General features: G+C 34.8%; 1 protein-coding gene across 17 annotated transcripts in view; it reads left to right on the plus strand.

Moving 5' to 3' along the window:
* Positions 1 to 21,210, plus strand: part of UNC80 (unc-80 homolog, NALCN channel complex subunit) — a 188,238-nt gene that overhangs the window by 74,230 nt on the left and 92,798 nt on the right. For 11 of the 17 annotated variants that reach the window (XM_081051365.1, XM_081051373.1, XM_081051364.1 and 8 more), the window contains exons 23-26: positions 5,464 to 5,676; positions 8,778 to 8,949; positions 11,766 to 11,899; positions 17,914 to 18,079. In XM_081051365.1, the coding sequence (XP_080907491.1) occupies positions 5,464 to 5,676; positions 8,778 to 8,949; positions 11,766 to 11,899; positions 17,914 to 18,079 (685 nt within the window). The remainder of the gene's footprint in view (positions 1 to 5,463; positions 5,677 to 8,777; positions 8,950 to 11,765; positions 11,900 to 17,913; positions 18,080 to 21,210) is intronic. The other 6 variants (XM_081051377.1, XM_081051378.1, XM_081051370.1 and 3 more) reach the window with 1 other exon arrangement.

Genomic DNA, 21,210 nt, shown 5'->3' on the forward strand with positions numbered 1-21,210 from the left:
AGTGTTATTCAGCAGACCAGCAATACCAGCTCCTTTGTAAGCATGTTAGAAATGCACATTTTCAGGCCCTGCAACAGATCTATTGAATCCAAATGTCTGGGTATGGGACCAAGGAATCTCTTCATCCATACTCTCAAGTGACTTTTATGCACACTCAAATTTGAAGTTTTCAGAAGTACTGGTTTAAATTGTTCTTCCAGAGAGAATTTTCGTTTCTTTTCTCAAACACCTGGAAACATCACCAACCTAAGATCATTTTTTTATTTTAAAATATTTTTTGAAGGCAAGGAACATGGAAGTAGTGTCCATTTTAGTCCAAACTTATATGAGAATGTAGGATTTTGATTAGGCGTTCCTATGTAAGACTTTCTCCCTCCCTCCCTTCCTTCCTTTCTCTTCCTCCATTTTCTTTCCCTTTCCTTTTTTCTTTCTCTTTCCCTTTTCTTTCCTTCCTTCTTCTTTTCTTTACTTCTCTCTTTTCTCAGGCAAACCTACTTCTGTGGGGTGGGTCTTTTTCTCACTCATCCACCAAAGGTGGCGGCTCCCACCTAGACTCCTGGCTTTATGTGAGATTGATTTGACCTCCCATTCCTCTTGAACCCAGACATTTAACTTGCAGCCCATTGAAAACCCATGCTCTGGTCTCTCCAGAGTCAGCATATTCCTCGACCAACCTCCATGTCTCCCCGACACCCTACCGCCAACCCCAGAATTGCACTTTCTTGTAATTTCTACTCTCCAGTGTTCTATTATCTCATGTTAGAAACAAAAGTAAAGAAAAAGTGAAGAAATTTTTTGGATATTTTATCCAGCATTTTAAGTGTCTAAACCAAAAGAAGTTTGTCTTCACACCTAATCCATCATATTATCAGAAACAGAAGTCCTCATTTATTTTTTTAACTACCCAAAATATTAGCATGATCTAAGTAAGTATTATAATGACTAGCTATCCAAACTGTGTACTAAACAATAATGCCTGCCTCTAGCCTGACAACTGACTCATTTTAGTTACCTGCAGCTACTGTTGAAATGGCAGGGGCAGAGGCAGCCTGTCAGTTACTTAATTATCTCAGTAAGGCAGAGAATTCAATACAGGCTAAATAATAAATACTGACACACAAGCACATGCCCTCTAGCAATTTAGGTTCCAATGCTGAGTAAGACCCACAATAACTGCTTATTCCCACTGGTTTTAAATAAATAGGTATCCTGCACCAGCAAGAGCTTTATATTATTTTGGTAAGGCAGTAAAAAAAATTATGTAATTCCCCAGAGCCCAACATAAAATATTCATTCTTTGAAAAACAGTTAGTTCCTGTTCAGTGTTGTTATATGAGTTTTCAGGATCAGTCAGGGTTTCTTCTCACATAATAAGTTTAGATATAGTCCCTCAGGGAAAGGAATGTATGCAATTATAACCTTCAATTAACCATCGGATCTTGGTAGCAATATTTTCTTGGTCCCCAGGCAAAATAAAGCACAGCTGTTTGAATTAGTATTCCAGTTTTTTGCTTCACTTTCATAAAGGAAGCATTCAATATCCATAATGATCTTATAAAATGCAGGAAAAGTAACAAAGTCAAGGAAAAGTCGCCTGACACTTGAAATTTTCTAGTTAGAGAATGTTAATCCATGCTGTATAACAACATCATGACATTTTGCAATTTTAACTAGACAACTCTGTAGCCATTGCAGAGAACACCTTATATAAAGATTGCATCATATGAAATTGTTAGTATTGGACTCTTTTTGACCTTCAACCTTAGAAACTCCACATGGTTAAACCTATTTATTTTTTTTTTTTTGTCTTCCCAATTAAAATTGATTCTTGCTTATCTGGGAACTAATGAAGTTACGATAAAATGAAATAGAAGCCACTCTGTAGTATAGTGGAACACAAAAAAGTGATCTGGTAGACATGTTAATAAGAAAGAAAAAAATTTAAATATGCCTAATTTTCTTCCAGGACCATCAATACGTTTCTCTGTGATATACCAGTAGTTTCAAATTGTGTTTAGATGTTCATTTTTAACTATGCCTCTGACACTCTGTGGTTGCTTTCAGCCATGCAGCATTCTTGATTCATTTTTCTCCATTTGTGTTGTTCATCTCTTGATGTGACTCCATCCCCATCTATTTTAACATGCTCCATTTTCTGCTGCTTCTTCCCTTTGCACTGAGCCATAAAAGGTAAGCTCCATCATAAGAGGGAAAATTAACTCCTTTAGGTCTGTGAAGAATCCTTTGTCCAAGGTATTCCATAACCCTGCTTCTAAAACCAATGCTTTCTGAACTATACTTTGAAAGGGACTTACAAGAAAAATAATTCTCCACAGCCACACCCACACTAAAATGCCTTGAAATGTTTTTCACACACATTGTGGAATCAGTACTTGTTGCTAAGTATCTTCTACTAGGATGCACATGAAAGTACTTAGATTTGTACCTCAACACCTCCTTCAGTTGTCTGTACAGTAATACGCACAGTACAGTACCCCAGAAATTGGTATTATTTACTGCTATCCTGAATATAGGATTCCCAAGCCTGATTTCCTCCACCAGGCTCATGACGATTATAATAAAAAGGCAATGTTTGAATTATTCTATGTCATTATGTCTTAAAGCAGACAGTGGCATTTCCAAATGTTACTGTGTTTGGCAATTTATGTGTATCAAGTTCATCAGATAAGAACCAACCACTTAATGAGTTTATGGGCGTTATTTTTATATTAATCTCAGTTCCATTTCCAAATTTAGATTAGGATTTCCTAGGACCAATAACTGATAATATCCACGTTTTATCATAAGTTTTTGAGACCAGAGAATTGAACTTGCTCATTCAAAACATCTGGCACTTCCTAAACAAAACCATTTTTTTTCTAAAGAAGGCAAGCCAAAATACACAGAAAGCCTCACATAGCACAATTTGGGTTATTTATTCATCTATTGTTAATCCTTTCAGTGCTATTTAATAGTGAAGTACAATAAAAAGATCCTCTGTCCCATACATTTGAGTTAGGCTTAGCTTCTCCCTTGTTCATCCTAAAGGAACCAGAGTTCATAACATAATGCTATTTCCAGGAGCAGTGTTGTTTTTGTCTTCCTGGCATTAAGCAATGAATCCCATTGCTTTATATTGGGAATGTGTCAAAATTTGGTAGGCTAAGAATAAATTGCATCACTTGCCTTGCCCTACAGACTGGAATTCATTTTCAGGACAGATGTTCCAGCCTTTTCCAGAGACAGATTAGCATATCTGAGATGTTTAGCAAAATAAATATTTAACACAAGAAAAGAGTGTAGATATTTAGTCTGTATTCTATGGCACCATGATATTGATAAGGTTTGACGTAGAAGGTCATTTGACCCTTTGCAATCTCAAGTCTTTCTATCCCTGTGACCTACTACCAAGTCTCGGTACTAACGCAGTTCATGATGGATTATCATCATTAATGTTCATCTTTTACTAATGATAGATTCTCACCATTAGTGTTAATCTTGTATTCTGTCTTTACACATAGATTAATTAACTTTGTGTGTCCTGGCAACACATCATATACTTTGTGAAATGAAGTTTGTTCATAAATATATTTCTTATTGGAATTCTTGATGGCTTCATTTAAGTTGTAGACAATGAGAAAATATGTAATGGGCTAACTTACTTGACTCCTGCAGTATTTTTGAGATACTGTGGTACTCAAAAGTATGAAGTAACCAACCAAAGTATGAAGTAGCCTGAAGAGGGAGGGGGTTAAAGAAGACTTCTTAGAGAAGGTAACTAAATTGAATATTCAAAGTGGGAATTTACCAGATGGAAAAGGGGTTTAAAGGCTCTGCAAGCCATAGAAACAACAAATGGAAAGGTATGAAATATCATGTTTGGGAGACTAGTACCAGTGGACATAAGTGGACTGCAGAGCATTTGAGATGGGTATAGAAAGGGAGCTGAACCAAATAACAAAGGTTGGATATCCTTTCTATTTTATGATTGAAGTGGATGGAGCCTATAATAGATTTTAAAAGGGAAACAATGTGATCATATATTTGTGTTTTAGAAAATAGCATTGTGATGGAAAAAATTATACCTCATTTAAAAAAAATGTCAAAATGAGGACATTATTTCTAGAGGAGAGGGTTGTTATGATAATTAAGAATTACAAGTCATAAAAATTAATTGGCATGAAATTGATATTCTTTCTATATTAGCCCCTGTTTTAACATTGTGGATCAATGCTTTGTTAAGAATACCATTGCTTGAAATAAAGAAAAATGCTTCAATTTGAAAACCTGTGGTTACTAAGTAACCTATGGTTACTGATAACTCTGAGGTGATAGCTAATATTGTGATGTGTTTTTTAAAATTGGCACAAGTCAAAATACACATTAATTGTTGATGTATGTATTTTTTGTGATCTGATGTATGTATTTTTTTGACCTTATATGGGAAAGTTCACGCTACTCCCTTCATTAATTTTTGGGGGGGTTTTTTTAGCTTATGAAGAGTTCAGTACATATCTGATCCTTACCAGTTTCTTGGTGTCAACTATAAGATGTTTCTTTTATTTTTTTCAAGTACATCTTGACATGGCAAGATGGAGCCACATTTTTATTTTCCTGAAAAACGCTCTTGTTTTTCATTTATCAGTTAAATAATTTCTTCTTTGTCAAACATTTTCAATTAAAGCCATGCTTATTTAAGCAGAATTTGTTTTTTTATTCCTGACAAAGTAGAGGGGGAAAAGAGACTAACTCAGCAAAATCTAGTAAGCACTTTTTAAAATTAAATTTATTGAGGTGACAATGGTTAGTAAAATTACATAGGTTTCAAGTGTATATTTCTATAATACATCATCTATATATCACATTATGTGTTCACCACCCAGAGTTGGTTCTCTTTCCATCATCATATATTTGACCCCCTTTATCCTCTTTTTCTTACTAGTCAAAATTTTCTGGAGTAGTCGTGCTTCTTGAAGTGTGTGGATGGTCACAGATAATAGATTATTGTTGGAACAAACTTACTACTGACACTCTTGGTTAATATAAGACTAGTTTTAGAAATTGAATATGTGTTTGCTTCATGTGAAAATTTTAGATTTAAAAAACCTTCACATTTGAAAACGTATTAAAAGTTATTACTATTTCACTCTCACACTCAAATCCCAGCTGCCTCTTAAATATGCAAACTGAATCATGAAATTACTTGAGATTCTGCAAAAGGAGAAAAATAAACACAGAAACCTACTTAACATGTCTAATTCTTCAATATCCAAATTTGCCTTCATGGATTCATTCTCCAGATTCCCCATTGCTGTGTTAACCATGCTAACACTACCCTGGGAAATATGGCTAAACTAAATGAAAACAGAGGCTGAAATAAACTAAGAATACTTAGCAATTCCCTTTAAGGTCAACTTACTGTTCATTAATCCCACATCATTCTTTCTTTAACCACCGACTCAGGAAGCGCCTGTAGTGGCAAGAGCTGCGCTGTTCCTGGAATGTGCCCGTTTTGTTCACCGCTGCAACCGTGGCAATTGGCCAGAGTGGATGAAAGGGCATCACGTGAATATCACCAAGAAAGGTCTGTCCAGGGGACGGTCTCCAATCGTGGGCAACAAGAGGAACCAGAAGCTGCAGTGGAATGCTGCCAAGCTTTTCTACCAGTGGGGAGACGTGAGCTTTTGATTTTCTTCTATAAAAATTAGGGGACTTCAGTAAAGAGAAGACCTTTTGTGTTTACGTGTGTTTGTTAGTTTGGCAGACAATGTACTGAGTATCTGTTATGTACCAGGCATTGAGCAACACATTTTAGGGGAAAATAATCTTACCTCATTTATTTTTCCCAATCAATCACTGAAGTTAAACATTATTAATTTTTCTGTCTTTTTCCTTGGTCTCCTGCTTCCTTCCTGTCTATAAATGTATAGTCCCAGGGTATTTTATAATTTCTTCCTGTATAATTTCCCTCAGGGTTACATATCTTCCTGTGTTTTCAACTGTTAACTGTACGCCAGTGGTGCAGACTTCTCTATCCATAACAGTCTTTAAATCCCAGGCTGGCATTGCCAACTGTACCCAGGAGGCATTCACTTAATATTTAATCTGACCAAAATAAAACTCTCTATCCCCTACAAGCACATCCACATTTGCAACCCCCCTAAACTTTCTATTCTTATTAATGGTACCACCATCATCTAAGATGACAACCTTTGAATATATTCCAAACCTTCCCTTATTGATTTCACCTCCTCCGTTTCACTAATGCCCTGTTAGGTCAGATCGTCTTTAACTTCTCATCTGGATGACTAAAGCATTTTCCTATTTGGTCTTCTCCCCACAGTTCCCCTTATCTGACTGATCCTATACACTGCCAGTAAAATGATCTCCATAGGGCATAGCCCATCTAAAAGCAGAACATTCATACTTATCTCCCAGCCTCCAAAGTTATCCCCTCCAATTCATTCTGCAAACTGCTGTCAGAGTGATTATGCGAAATGTAAATCAGATTGTATTTCTTATCCACTTATAATGCTTCAGTGGCCCTTCTTTTCTCTTGGGATAAAACCCAAATTGCTTAGCCTGGACTCACTGCTGTCTCTATAGCCTGTGTTCAAACCATACCAAGGTTATGGATGAGGAAGTCAAATGAACTAAGATATCTAAGGATATCTGTCTGTCTATCTATCTATCTATCTATCTATCTATCTATCTATCTATCTATCATCTATCTATCTGTCTATCATCTCTCAATCTTTTGCATCTAAGAGGTGTTCAATAATAATAAGTTATTACATTAATTTTGAAAGCAATATACATGGGTTGTCCAAATGTCTAGGCAAATAGCACAGTGTCCCTTAAATGAGTGATAAGGGCTCTCCCCCACTCAGAAACTACCTTTTCTCATTCTTCGGAATGCAACATGAAGTTCAGCTTCAAAAACTGTGGGATCTAGTCTCAATTTACCTTTCCAGCCCTCCTGCACATTATTTCCTCTCACAAAACTGTTCTTCAACCAAGTGGCTTATTTGTTAGTCTTTACACACATCAGTTTATATGGATCTTTTGGAATTCTCTATCTGGAATATCTACTCTTCCCCTTCCCCATTATTGAAAACACCAGTTCTTTAAAATATACAACATAGAGACTTTCTATGATTCTTTGAACTAAATCTAAACTCTCCATCTTCTGAACTCATAAACTACTAAATTCTTTCATCACTCAATGTTCTATTTTGGTACGTTATTACCTCCCCATAGATTGTAAGATTGTTGAGGGAAAGAGCAAAAGACATTGAATCAGACACCCTATCTTGTTTGAATTCCAGTTCACAGCTTGCTGAGTGACCCTGAGTAATTCTTTCAAACTCTCCAATTTTTTCAATTTCCAAACTGTAATCCTTCTGTGTGAAGGTTTATAATCTACTAGCTCACATTAAAAAAAGGTACTGTTGTACTATAACAATTTATTCAACTTTGTTTTATTTATAACCTAAAACATTACCTCACTTAATAAATATTTGATGAATGAAGGAACAATAAACATGTCCCTAAGGCATTTTTCTAACCTTGGAAGAGACATAGAGCTCTAAATTATTATTTAGACATTTAGTATTATCCCAGACAAGTTCATTTCTTTAGCAACATTTTCAGTTTTATAAACTGTGGATTTAACTTAAATTGCTTCTTTTCAACATCCTGGAATTATAGACTTTTCACTATTAAGTTTGTTGACTCCACTCCAGACTCATTGCATGTCTCCTCCTTTCGAGGGGATCTCCACAATAGTAGCATTAGGACAAGACTTTTTGTTGTCCAGAATTTCTAAATAGTTAGAAAGAATGATATGGAAAGAAAAAAGAAAATTAGCTGGAATTTTGTTCTGACTAGTGTACGGAGTAACCAGACTGTCAAACTTCAAGTTCAGTGGTCATTTTAGCTTTTTCCCTAACTTTTCTTCCTATACCTGTGTGTTTTCCATTGTTGAATACAATGTATAATTGGAGTATAAAAGAAATTAGATACAGGTAGTGTATTTTATCTTTTCTTTTGGAAAATTCCCTTTGGTAAATCAGACAACAGTGCATGATGATTCAGAATAGCAGATAGCAAGTATTGGCTCTATGAATACCTTTTAAAAAACTACTAGTGTTCATATGCTGAGTTATTAAAAGTCATATTTCTAATGTTGATGTTGGGTACTCTGCCAAAAGAATAGTATTTCTTATTAATTCATAGAGCATAATGGAGGGGAGAAGAAAGTCTATAAAAAAGCCAATAAATGCATACAAAACAGCAGATATAAGTAAAATGGCAGTACCAGAATTCTTGCCAACTCCAAACTCATTAGCATGACAGTGACATTCTCATAAAATAGCAATTAGAAGCACTCTGAGGAACTGTTACTTTTTATGTTTTGTTGCAACAAAATTATCCATTAAAGACTGCATACTCCCTTAGATGAGACCTATAAGATAAATGACCTTTAAGTAAAAGAAAATACTTACTGAATAAATGGAAATTTTTTTGTATGAGTATACAAAGGTATCATTCCAGTTCCTACAAGCCTTTGGACTAAATGACCTTGGAGATAGCATCGATGCCTTCCATCTCTGGGTTTCCACATTGGAAACGTGATGGTAACAACACAATGACATACAGAGGAGACTTATGCTGCAAATAGTTCCCATTAATTGGTTGCTTATGCCCTCTGTTAGGAGCCTATTTTACAGTCTGACATACTTTGTGCTGTTTTGTTCTTTTTCTCCCTGTGGTAGGCAATTGGTGTCCGATTGAATGAGCTGTGCCATGGGGAAAGTGAGAGTCCAGCCAATCTGCTGGGTCTCATTTATGACGAGGAGACCAAGAGGAGACTGAGAAAGGAGGATGAGGAGGAAGACTTTTTAGATGACAGTAAGGAGACTCCCTTTACTACAAGAACCCCTGCTTGTAAGAACCTCTGCTTTAGGAGCACTTAATATTTCTCTTTCTTTTTTCACATTCTTACCACCTTCCCATGTCTCCCCACTGCGCCTTTTCCCTTATTCCCTGTGCATGGATATAAAGCATGTGCATAAAGCCACACAATGGAGAGGACAAGAGCCAGAAAGACAAGACTATAGACAGGGGCAAAGAGTTGCAGTTCATGTGGAACATCCAGTGATTTGTAGTCTCTGAGTCTTACTGTTATACAAAGATTAGTATTAAGCCTCTCAGAAAATTTAGTTGTGGATAATTACTGTCCCAGAAGAGCTTTGATCAGGTTTTGTGTTTTATTTGCTTTTAGAGATTAAAAAGGAAAAGACCAAACAGAATTGAACATGAAAATCTTCCCAAAACACTAAAATATTGAAATATTTAAACAGTATATAGTATATAGCACTTAACATGAAATTGAAATATTAAAAGATTCAGATTGCTAGAATTATGAATGTGTCTGTAGTGTACTTACTTATTAAAATTATAATTGAGTCCCATCATAGAAGAATAAAGACAAAGAGATTCCTATACGTCCCTCTCCAGCACCATTTTGTGTATATATGTGTTCTAAACATATATGCTTAGATGCTTGTATGTATGTGTACCATTGCCTTTATGGAGCATAATATGCCGATATGATTATGGAATTAGTATCATTATTTGATGAAGACCATTATAAGAGTGGTGCTTCTTCTTCTTGACCTTCCCTAGTGGTATGAAACGCAAGCTCCCTGATTATGACTTAAGGATTGTCCTTAGTTAGGTAACGCCAAACCTACTGCATCCTTTTAGTCATGAAATATAAAAAGATGGCTAGAAGTAACATTGGACAAAACTAAATAATAATCAACGAAAATGTATTGTATTCATTTCCACTTTTATAACAAAGTGTTTTGTGGGTTTTTTGTTTTTTTTTGCAATATTTTTCATTTTGCTCTTTCTCAGCCTTTATCAAATCAGAGCAAATCTTCTTGACTTAGCGGTTGACAAAACACTAAATTCTGACGTCAGTCTTTCAGCCTAATGGTGAAAGTTGCCCTAAAGGTTCCCTCAAGTTCACAGGAGTCTAGACTATCGTAGAATGACTCATGGAATTGGGTCTGATCTCTAGAAGGACTTAAGGATTACCCAGTAATCATAGACCCTACTGAAGTCCTGCCAGAAGACATCTCCAACCTGCTCTGGATCCCCCAGGGGTCCTTCAGAACAGAGAAGAGCCAAAACAACATTAGATGGATGTATCCTTATAGACCAAAATGATCTTGAATCTCCATGAGATCACATAAGTACCATTTACCAATATGTTATGCCTGGTATATTAGCTTTTTGGTGAGATTGTGTATTACTCAATCCTTGTTCATTATAACAGAATATTTCATATAATGTTATGAGAGACCCTGGACTAAGATCAAGCTCATTGTCTCTAGGACTGATAAGAAGAATCTAGATGAACACCTCAGGAGTAAAAGGACAGATCCATGACTCTCTAGTGTTCAATTATTTTTAGAAAAATGGTTACACATTCAGGCAATTTCTAGAGAATCATACAGCTTCCATCGAACATATGATTGGAATTTCTGGTTTAATTCTATGCTCAAGTCAATGCATAACTCATCTTGCATTTAAAAGATAATTATGGTGCAAACAAATATCAGTTTGGAAATTCTAGAGGAGTTTGTTTCCTCCATTCTTAATAAGAGGCAGTGTCCACCTATGCAGAGAAAAATAAAGATTTTCATGAGGAAGCAATAGCCAGATATTTTCAGAAAGACCATGATTTCCACCTACTGTCAATATAAACCATGAACTGTATATTCTATTTCACTAGGAAAGCCTAATACATGGAAAATATTTTAGAGATATTTTTAGGAATGTTGGTATGTAATATTGTTTGCCTGATGACGATTCATTCAAAATAGACAACTCTTTTCTTTCTTTTATGAGAGACAGAGCTCTGTGTGGTTTTGTTCTTCTTTCTGAATACTGATAAGTAATCAATATATTTCTGCATGATTTGTGATGACATGTATCTGAGAACTAATCCTGAGAATTTAAGAAGTCTCTATAGTGTCCACTTGGCCATTATCTGCCTTTAGAGAAAAATTCATCACCTGATCTATGATGGATGCAATGTTTTACTCATTTAAAGACCAGTATTCTTTAGAACAAAGGAGAATATTTGCATACTTCTATTGTAGCTATACCTTAATATGACAGGCTAACTTATTAATTGGATGGTATAGGTATAAGTATGCCTTCTCTAGCCTGCAAAAACACATCTGGACTAGAACTGAAACAACTTCACTGCTCTCAGAACATCAAGAGAGATATCTCTCATAAAATGAACCAACAAGATTTTTATAGTTTAAGATCTAGTTCACAGTCTAAATCTGATTGAATACCGATGTGAAAATCTTGCAAGACTGCTTTCCCATTTCGGTGTTCATTAAAAGGCTTTCTAGCTTAGTGGAGCTGTGTTTTATAATTCTATAAGGCTGTATGGAGAATAATGTAGTTCTTATAGATTGCCATTTTAATACTTGTTACAGAATTACAAAATGGAAGAAGAGAGAGGTCTGTAGTAATGCACAGATTATGCTAAAGGGAATAGGTAAATTAAACATGTATAGGTAACATTCTCATATGCACTTTCATTTCAGACATGTTTAGGTAACGTTCTCATATGCGATTTGATTTTACACATGTGTAGCTATGTCCATCAAACCGCGCCTCTCTGAATTTTTTATTGGTTTGTTTACTTATAAAAGAACTCTTTCATTCCACAGGTACTGTGAACCCCTCTAAATGTGGCTGCCCCTTTGCCTTGAAGATGGCAGCGTGCCAGCTTCTCCTGGAGATTACCACCTTCCTGCGAGAGACCTTCTCGTGCTTGCCCAGACCACGCACTGAGCCTCTGGTGGTAAGTAGAGCACACATGTTAATAATCAGGCTACTTGAAGAGGCCAGACATGTAGCTAGGTTTTGAGTATTCACAATTTCTTCAAATGCACAATGGCCAAAGGTATCATGTAATTTAAAATTCAACCAATACAGAATTGTACACCTGAAATCTATGTAATTTCACTAACAATTGTCACCCCAATAAATTAAAAAAATAATAAAAAAAAGAAAAAAAATTATACTACTAGTATAGTTTATGGCAAAAAGAATACTATTTTTAAAAATGATAAAAAAATTCAACCAAGAGATTTTTCATACATTAAAATATCTTTCCTCTTTTAAAAAATAACTCTAAAGTTGACTTTGATATCACTAAAGATAGCATGTCAGGATAAAATGTTTGATGACCACTGTCACTTAGGCTACGTGTGTCTAAGAATGTGTAGATTCCTTTACTCTGCAAAGTCTGAGGAGTTTTATGGCCAGCATCTTCCAGAAATTTCTGAAAGATTTTTTGTATGCTAACTGCTCATAAATCCATATAGAAATGTGCTTTCAATTAGTTTTCTCTTTTAAGTTATGGGCAAAAAAGACTTGTTGAAGGATCTAGCATGTAAACATCCCCAAACATATATTTTCTTCCTATAGCATTTCAAAAAGACACACACACTCACAGAAATATATAGTCACGCACACACATATACACACACACAGAAACACGGACACACACATACATATACATATACACACTCTTGTTCCATCAGGGCCTGATTTGTTAAATAGAACATAAAAACACTATGCTCTGTTAAAAACACTAGTCCTCACAGAGCATGTGGAACAGGGACACACCTCAGACCTGACTTAACTTGGCCCTTAATTCTCTAAAGAGCACCAAGTTTCCAGTGGTTCTTTCATTATAGGCATCATCAAGCCAGAGCTGAGGAACTAGACAAGTTCTTCCTTTTTTTTTTTACTCAAGGTTTACACTACTCTACCAGAAAAATGGTTACACTAACAGTCTGTGTGCTTTCATTTAAGTGAATTTTACAATCCACCAGATCTTCTGCTTTTTTAAACCAAACTCAGCATAAACAGGGCCATACCCTAATCCTGATGGGGCCAAAAGAATTTGTTCTCTGGTATCCCTGAAGAGTGCCTCTCCCTCTGGTTTTCCAATGTCTGGGAAGCCCGTTTCCTCACACTCTAAAACATAAAATAGATATTTTCAAGTTGGAAACATGTCCGGGTGAAATATATGTTTTAAAGACAAAACACATTGTTTTAAAGAGTTTCACATTTGGAATGTGAAACTGCATCATTTGGATATTGAAAAAAGAAGTTTTTCCTACTGCTCTTATTTAATTTCATATTAACCTGGACCTTTGCTTTTCTGAATTGTTACCTTCACTATTATATTCAGACTACTCTATAAAATAAAGTCAAGTACAGCACTCAACACATGTGTTCAAAGTCCAGTGTGATAAAATATCTGATCTTTTGGAATCTGTCACTGTTATCCTATCAACATTCTAGTGATACTGACGTCTTCATAAAAGAACAGTAGTGTATCTATTTTTAAGTTTTCAAGTTTTTATTGGTCACCATTTTGATCCACTGTGATTTAAAAAAATAAGAATATTAAAGTTTGACTCAGTTATTTTTGTTTTCCCTTTCAAATCTATAAGGCTATAATTTAACGGTCCTTACTGTTGTAACAAATTTATTTTTTTAATTAATCAAATATTTTAAAAATTACTGTATAATCAACTGGCAGACTAGTAGGAAATGCCAAGAAATTAAGCTAAACAGAGCCTGTAGTCATTCAATCAATGAGAGGAAAGTTTTAACTTCTCTTTAATAAGGTCTCAGAAATCTTTTATTCATTACATTAGGATTTTCATTGTCAAGTGTAGGCTTATGTATTGTGTTGAGATGTGATCTTTATAAACTAAATTGGAAAGAAGCTTTTCCTCATGTCTAATCTACTTAACTATAGTTGATGATAAAAAATAAAAATAAAAAAGTCAAGTCATATTCTAACCTATTATAGAACAAACGGTGAGTATCATGAAACTTTTTTACCAGTACAGAAGCTGCAGATGCTTGAAATTTTTTTTAAAATTGTACTAAATAGCGAATCTAGCAGGCTAAGCTAAATACCATCAAAATGAAATATTCTAAACGTTTAAAACACTTGCTACAAGGATATTTATAAATCTTTGGTGTGTTTTATTAGTTCAGTAATGTTTTTAATAACAATAAAAATAAACAGCTATCCTAATACACAGAATAATAAAAGAATAACATAGTAAAATAATCACATTAAAAGCTATAAATATTCTATAAAGAGTCTGAAGCTTGAAGATGGGAGATTAGGAACATACAATTTCTACCAAGAAAAACAAAATGTCTTTCTGATAGAATTACTGTAAGGCCATTTTTAAAACTGAAATATGAAATATTTGGTTGAAAAAGGCCATTTACATGCAAAAAGGGGTGAAGGAAGCAAAAGAATCTTAAATACAGTAATTAAAACTTAATTGTTTAACCTAAGTTATTTCTTAGATAGGGTCAGGAAATCCCAGGAGGCCACTCAGTTCATTGGTGGGGAATGAAGATAAAAGAAAAAGAAAACATGATATCAAAAAGTATTATAATGTGCTAAAAATACATTTTTGCCAACTTAATTTTTCCCCAGCTAGATCTTTAGATGTAACTTAATTAATGTGCTCTTTTTTTTATCCCCAAAACAACTTCTGGTAGCATTTTTAGTCATGATTTTCATAAACCACATAAATAAATAATGTCAAAGAAAAGAAAAAGCAGCATTTTTACAAGATTTATAATCTAAAAGAGCATAACAATCAGATTATTCTCTTAATATTAACCTCCAAACTTGAGAACAGTAAATATTTTTGAAAGAATTTTGTTTGTAAAACTGCTAGTCTGTTTAAATATTTCCTAGTTGAAATAGTGAAACCAATAACCAATGACCAAACAATATGTAATTAAACAAATAATTCCTATTCAAAGCACAGATGAGTTCATAATAAAGAAAAAGACAGTAAGGAAGTCTCTGTACATCTACATTCATTAGGGAAAACAACATATTGACTGTTTTTGTGCAAGACTGTGCTAGAAACTGTACCAATTGCACCAACGGGATTTAACGAGTCGGGTTATAAAGATTATACTGTGGTACATTTATACAATGGAGCATTATTCGGTCATAAAGAAGAATAAGATCTTACCATTTGTAACAACATGGATGGACCTAGAGAATATTGTGCTAAGTGAAACAAGTCAGACGAAAAAAGACAAATACCATATGATCTCACTTATATGTGGAATCTAAAGAACAGAATAAATTAGCAAACTATACAGAAATAGACTCAGAGGTATAGAGAAAAAAACGATGATTGCTAGATAGGAGGGGGGTGGGGATGAGGAAGTAGGTAAAGGGATTAGAAAGTACAAATTAGTAGTCACAATATAGCCTTGGGGATATAAAATACAGTTTGGGGAATATAATCAATAATGTTGTAAAGATTATTTAGGGTGTCAGATGGGCACTAGACTTGTTAGGGAGACCACTTCATAGACTGTAGATGCCTGACCATTTCTCTATACACCTGAAGCTGAAGTTGAGTAATATTGAATATCAACTATAGTTACATATATATGTGTATATATATATATATATATGGTCAGGGGATGTGGAGTACAGCATAGGGAATATAGTCAATGGAATTGTAATAGCTGTGTGTGATGTCAGAAGGATAGTATATTGGCAGGAGTTATCACTTTGTGAGAGGTGTAAATGTCTATTACATTGTTTTCTACACCTGAAATTAAAAAAATAATTTAAAACTATATACTGATGAATTCCAAATGTTCCTAAAATTTAAAAAAAATCAGAAGCAAAACACAATTTATATATATCAAGACTAAATTGATGAATATTTATTGAGAATAAGACTATAAACAAGATGGTGTGATAGTTGCAGGAGTGGGGGTGAGGAGATACAGAGATGAATATATTTTAACAGGGGAACTAACATATAAAACTATTTCCTGAAGTGAAATATATGAGTGGCCCTAAGAAAGGAGCAGAGGGCCATGGTTGACCAAAGGAGGGACTGGAAAAATCTGAAGAACCTTCCTGGAGGAAGTAACATTTGAATGTAGCTTTGAAAGATAAGTGGGATTTTTGACAAGTAGGTAAAACAAGAAATTGGAAGACATAACTACTTTTGAAAATCAGAATTGTTATATTATTACATTTAGTCCCAACTAAGAAATTTATCTAATTAAAGTGGACGACCAAAACAGAGTAGATTAGGTGTGTTTTTTTTCCTAAAAGGGATTAATTTCAGAGAGGTAATTACATCCTAGAATATTTTTTGACACTGCTAAATAGATTCCATATAGTTCCTTTATTTTTCTAGATACGATATAATTTTCTGAGTACCAAATTGAACATCTATTCTTAATCCAAAGGGAAAGGACAAAAACAATACATAAAGTCTAAAATTCATTTATTAATAACAATGAAAAGCACAAGAGTTTTATCTTGGTACCAGCTGAGCGTTTAAAATTATTTTTGTTTTCCATATCTACTTGAATCACAAGGTATATTACGTTATGATTAGAAAAAATGCTGTATAAAAATAAAGTTGGCATTTTATGTATATTATTAATTTGATCTTCCAAAAGTGTTTTCGAGATTAGTAATTAAATATGATCTTCAGCCTGAACACATCTCCATTTACAGGACAGGTCAAATTTTCAATCTGGGGCCTCACAGGCCAAACTCTTACTAAATACTTATACTTCTCAAGGCTGATTTAGAGTATGGGATCATTCTATTCATAAGCAGAGTGTAATGGAACCCCCTGTACTAAGGTCCTCCTAAAAAGGAGTGAGAACTTCTACCAGTGTATTATTCGGCTTTGAGCCTCTGACCCTCACACATGGACCTAAACCTGAATTTCCTTTCCCCACTTGTTTGCTGAGCAAACTTCCCTTAATCCTCAAACTTATTCCACCATCAACTCTGTATTCACTTTCTATTTCTGCTGTAGCAGACTACCACAATTTTAGTTGTTTAAAACAGCACAAACATAGTTCTGGAGATCAGAAGTCTGGCACAGGTCTCATGGCACTAAATCAAGGTATTTGCCAAGGCTGCACTTTAGGGAAGCTCAGAGGTTCTAGGGAAAATTCTGTTTCCTTGCCCTTTTTCCATCTTCTAGAGGCCACCCACATTCCATGGCTCATGGCCTCTTCCCCCATTGTCAAAACCAGTAATGTAGCATCTCTCTCACTCTTCTTTTATATATCTTCCTCTGACCACAGCCTGGAAAATCTCTCCACTTTTAAAGCTTTGTGTGATTAGGTGAGGCCTACCTGGTAATCCATGGTAATCCTCCATTTCAATGTCCTCAACCTTAATCACACGTACAAAGTCCCTACTGCCATGTAAAGTAACGTATTTACCAGGTTCCAGGGACTACGGCATGGACACCTCTGGAGGGTTGTCATCTGCCAACCACAGAGTGGTTTCTAAGCCCTTACTCTGTCTCTTTGCCTTGGAATTTATCAGTTTGCCTTCTCAGTCTCTGTCGAGGGATTCTGACTTCCTTTAGGACAAAAACCATTTCTTATTTAGCCCCCAGTACTAATACATTCATACTCAGTGCACTCAATGCATGATTATTTACTAAATAGATAACCAATTTCCGTTAAAACTGTAAACAAAGAATTAGAGGGTGAGGAAGCTAGTTCTGGATTTGGAATAAGGTCTGTGCTTTTGGAAGGTGAAGCAGGTGAGGAAAAGGGAAAAACTATGAGTTAGGGAAGATTTTTATTTTAAGACATTTTTTACGGCCACAATCTAAAATTTGCATTAGATAAGGAGAATTGGGCTGTTGAAATGCAGTTCTGTGCAGTTCAAAACAGGAAGGTTTGCCATAAGACCATTGCTGCCCTGAGGAGATACCAGCATTCACTGACTCCTCACTGACATTTCAGGACTTGGAGAGCTGCAGACTTCGTTTGGATCCTGACTTGGACCGACACAGATATGAGAGGAAGATCAGTTTTGCTGGGGTCTTGGATGAAAATGAAGACTCAAAAGATTCCCTCCACAGTAGTAGCCACACCCTCAAATCAGATGCTGGTGTTGAGGAGAAAAAAGGTATGGAAAAGCAAGGGTTATTTCATGTTATAGGGTTTCTCGTAGGTTATTTGGTCTGGGATCTAATCTACAGATTTGTGCGCCCAGAGAAGTCCAAGATTGCTGGCTCCATACAGACTGTATCCATTCAACGAGGTAGGAAACCATGCTAGTTAGGAGATGGACTCTGCAGTCAGAGAAGCCCGGCTCTTATTCCAGCTCAGCAACTCTCCATGTCCCACTGAATCTAAGATGCCATCAGGTGTAAGATGATACGTTACTTAATATACTAATAAGAAAGGAAAAATACTCCCAACTCAGCTCTTACGTAATACTTTTTTACTAGTTAATTTGTATTTCGCTCTTATTAAGAGGACTTCCAGACTTAATTAGATGTAAATTTTTATTATCAGTATGTGCCATTCCTATGCAGCCAAAGAAAGAGAAAGTATAAATTAACTGGTTAAAGTTTTTCTATCTGCAATTCAGAGTTCAAAATTCTTAATCACTTTTCAACTCAGAATTATCAATGTCCATGTTTTTCTATATGGTAATGTTTTCTGTGTCATTAGAATGTTAGTATATATCATTTTTAAAAATTTAATCTATAAAAGAAGTAAAGCCATTAGTGCTAGTTATTTAAGGAAACATGCAACTGTATGAAGCTAGCCTACCTCCTATTCCTGCTTCAGGAATGTTCCCAAACACATCTGACTTGCCAACTCACCACTCCTCCATTGAACTACCCTTTGGCTTCTTGGAGTTAAGTTAAAAAACACTGGTGCCCATTCTGTAAAGGTTGTTGCTGATGCTTTAGTTGTTTACATGGACAGAAGCAATAACAAATGTGTCACTGCTGTCACTTGGCACTAGTGATCTTAAGATGTCATCAATTGTAAGACTAATCTCAATTTCAGATATATTAAAATGTGAGAAAATGTGCTTCTTAAAATGGTGAAATACAGTAACTAGCTGTGTGACCTTGTCCAAGTTATTTACCTTCTAAGTCAGTTTCTTTTTCCTCTATATAATTACATTAATGACATCTACCACATTGTGATGTTGAAAGATTTAAATGAGACAATGCAAGTAAAACATAAACTCATTTATTGTGCACCTATTATGTGATACATTGTTGTCATTGTTTTTTTAATATCATGAACATATAAATTAGAAATAATTCGAAATATGAGCTAAAGTAAAGATTGCAAAGTTTTAAATTGCTTTCTAAAAGCTCCTTCAAACTATTAACTTCTCTATCTGATTTTGCTATTTCTTACATTCCATTGGTTATCAATGCCTTTCTAATGACTTTCAATTAAAAGAACATCAGCACATTTGTAAAAGGAGTGAAGATGATTTTATGCATTTATATATTTTCTAGTGTCCTATAGATAATGACTCCATGAATGTTTGATAATTTAATGAATGAATGATTCTTGAGATGAACGGCTCTAGATAGAGAAGACATAAAATAATTTAAAATATTTAAAATCTTACAAGGAATAGATATACATTGGGAAATTATTTTAATATTTCAAGATTAGATTGCTGTCCTGATATTTTTAAAAATGCCAATAATCATTACATTGTATTGAACTTATGGTGAACAAAATATTTTATAGGCAAGTCTTAGCAATTTCTGTGTATGAAGAAGTACCAAGTCAATTTTTTTTTCAAATATTCTTTCTGCAAACAAGAATAACTGTATGTGATGAGAAACTTCCATGTTTTAAAGATTTCCCAGGGGGATTTTCTTTTTTGCCTATTCAAAATTATTATGCTAATTATTATTTAAAGTAGCTCAAATAAAAATTCCTAATACTGACGTGGTTAAACTTGAGTAGAGAACTTCTACACCATTTAAAAAAGTAAAATATGAAATTATTTTTAAAAAAGACTTTAATTTCATGATTATAATTTATGTAAATTGTTCTTAAAGAGCACTTTGTCTCTCAAAAACACAGATGCTAATTATGTTTTTTACTCATAGAATGGCTATGTTAATATATGGAAGTTGTTTAATAAGTTAAGAGCACAAAACTGAAACTATGAATAAAATGAGAACATATCCATAAAATATCCTTTAGCAGTTGGCAAAAATCCTCCTGAAGTTTCCTAAATATTATTCCTTAGTCCATTTAATAAGCTGGTATCAGTTGCTGAAGCCAATGTGAAAATGGGGACCACATGGACCCTGCTAACTTAGATGATAAAAATGTTATTTAAAATGTTGTATGATCTGTATTTTATAAAAGCGAAAAATATCAGTTCTTAAAATAAACAACCTGGGAACAATTCAGATTCTACCAAGGAAAACTAATGTGAAATAATCCTTAGAACTAAAAATGTCTGCCTAAAACCTCCAACCAGAGTCTGTTAAATTAGTTCACCCATATTCCACATACAAACTAAGACTGATATTCCAAAATACAAGACATGTCTGATCATTCAACAGTCATCTATTGAGCACCTCCAGTATGCCTGGCACTATTTCAGGTTCTCAGAATACAGCCATAAACAGGAAAATTTTCCCACATGTATTTTAGGTCATATTAGCTAATAGTTAATAACATAATAGTGAATAACATTAAATACTGGAATTTTAAGTAAAGTGAAAAAAAACAAATTAGGGTCAGAGACTCGCTAGTGACCTGGAATGGAAGTGTAGTCAGAGACCGACCCCACAGTGACACTGAGCAGAGACGTACACGATATGAAGGAGCTAGTCATGCGAAGGACTGAGGGAGGAGTCTTCCAAACAGAAACAACAGTGAGAACACGGCTCTGATGCAGGAATGAACTTGGGGAACATTGAAAGAAGGGCAAAAAGTCTGACATGGTTGCAACAGAATGAGATGGGAAAGAGTGGTGGGGGATGGGGGTTGGACAGGTAAGCTAGAAGGCAAACAAATAGGATCTGTAGGCAAATAAATAGGGTCAATTATATTTTAAGTGTGTCTGAGAGTTCTTGGCAGGTTTTGACCAGATAAGTGATATAATATGTATATTTATGATTTAAAAGATGAGTCGAGCTATGGGAGTGGGCGTAAGGGGGAGCAGTTAGGTCGTCACATGAGTCCAGGAAATAGATGATGGGGCTTTCAAAACCCTATAAGATTTTGAAGTGGAGCCATCAGAATTGGCTAATG

This window comes from Rhinolophus hipposideros (assembly GCF_964194185.1).
Source record: "Rhinolophus hipposideros genome assembly, chromosome: 6".
NCBI classification, from domain to species: domain Eukaryota; kingdom Metazoa; phylum Chordata; class Mammalia; order Chiroptera; family Rhinolophidae; genus Rhinolophus; species Rhinolophus hipposideros.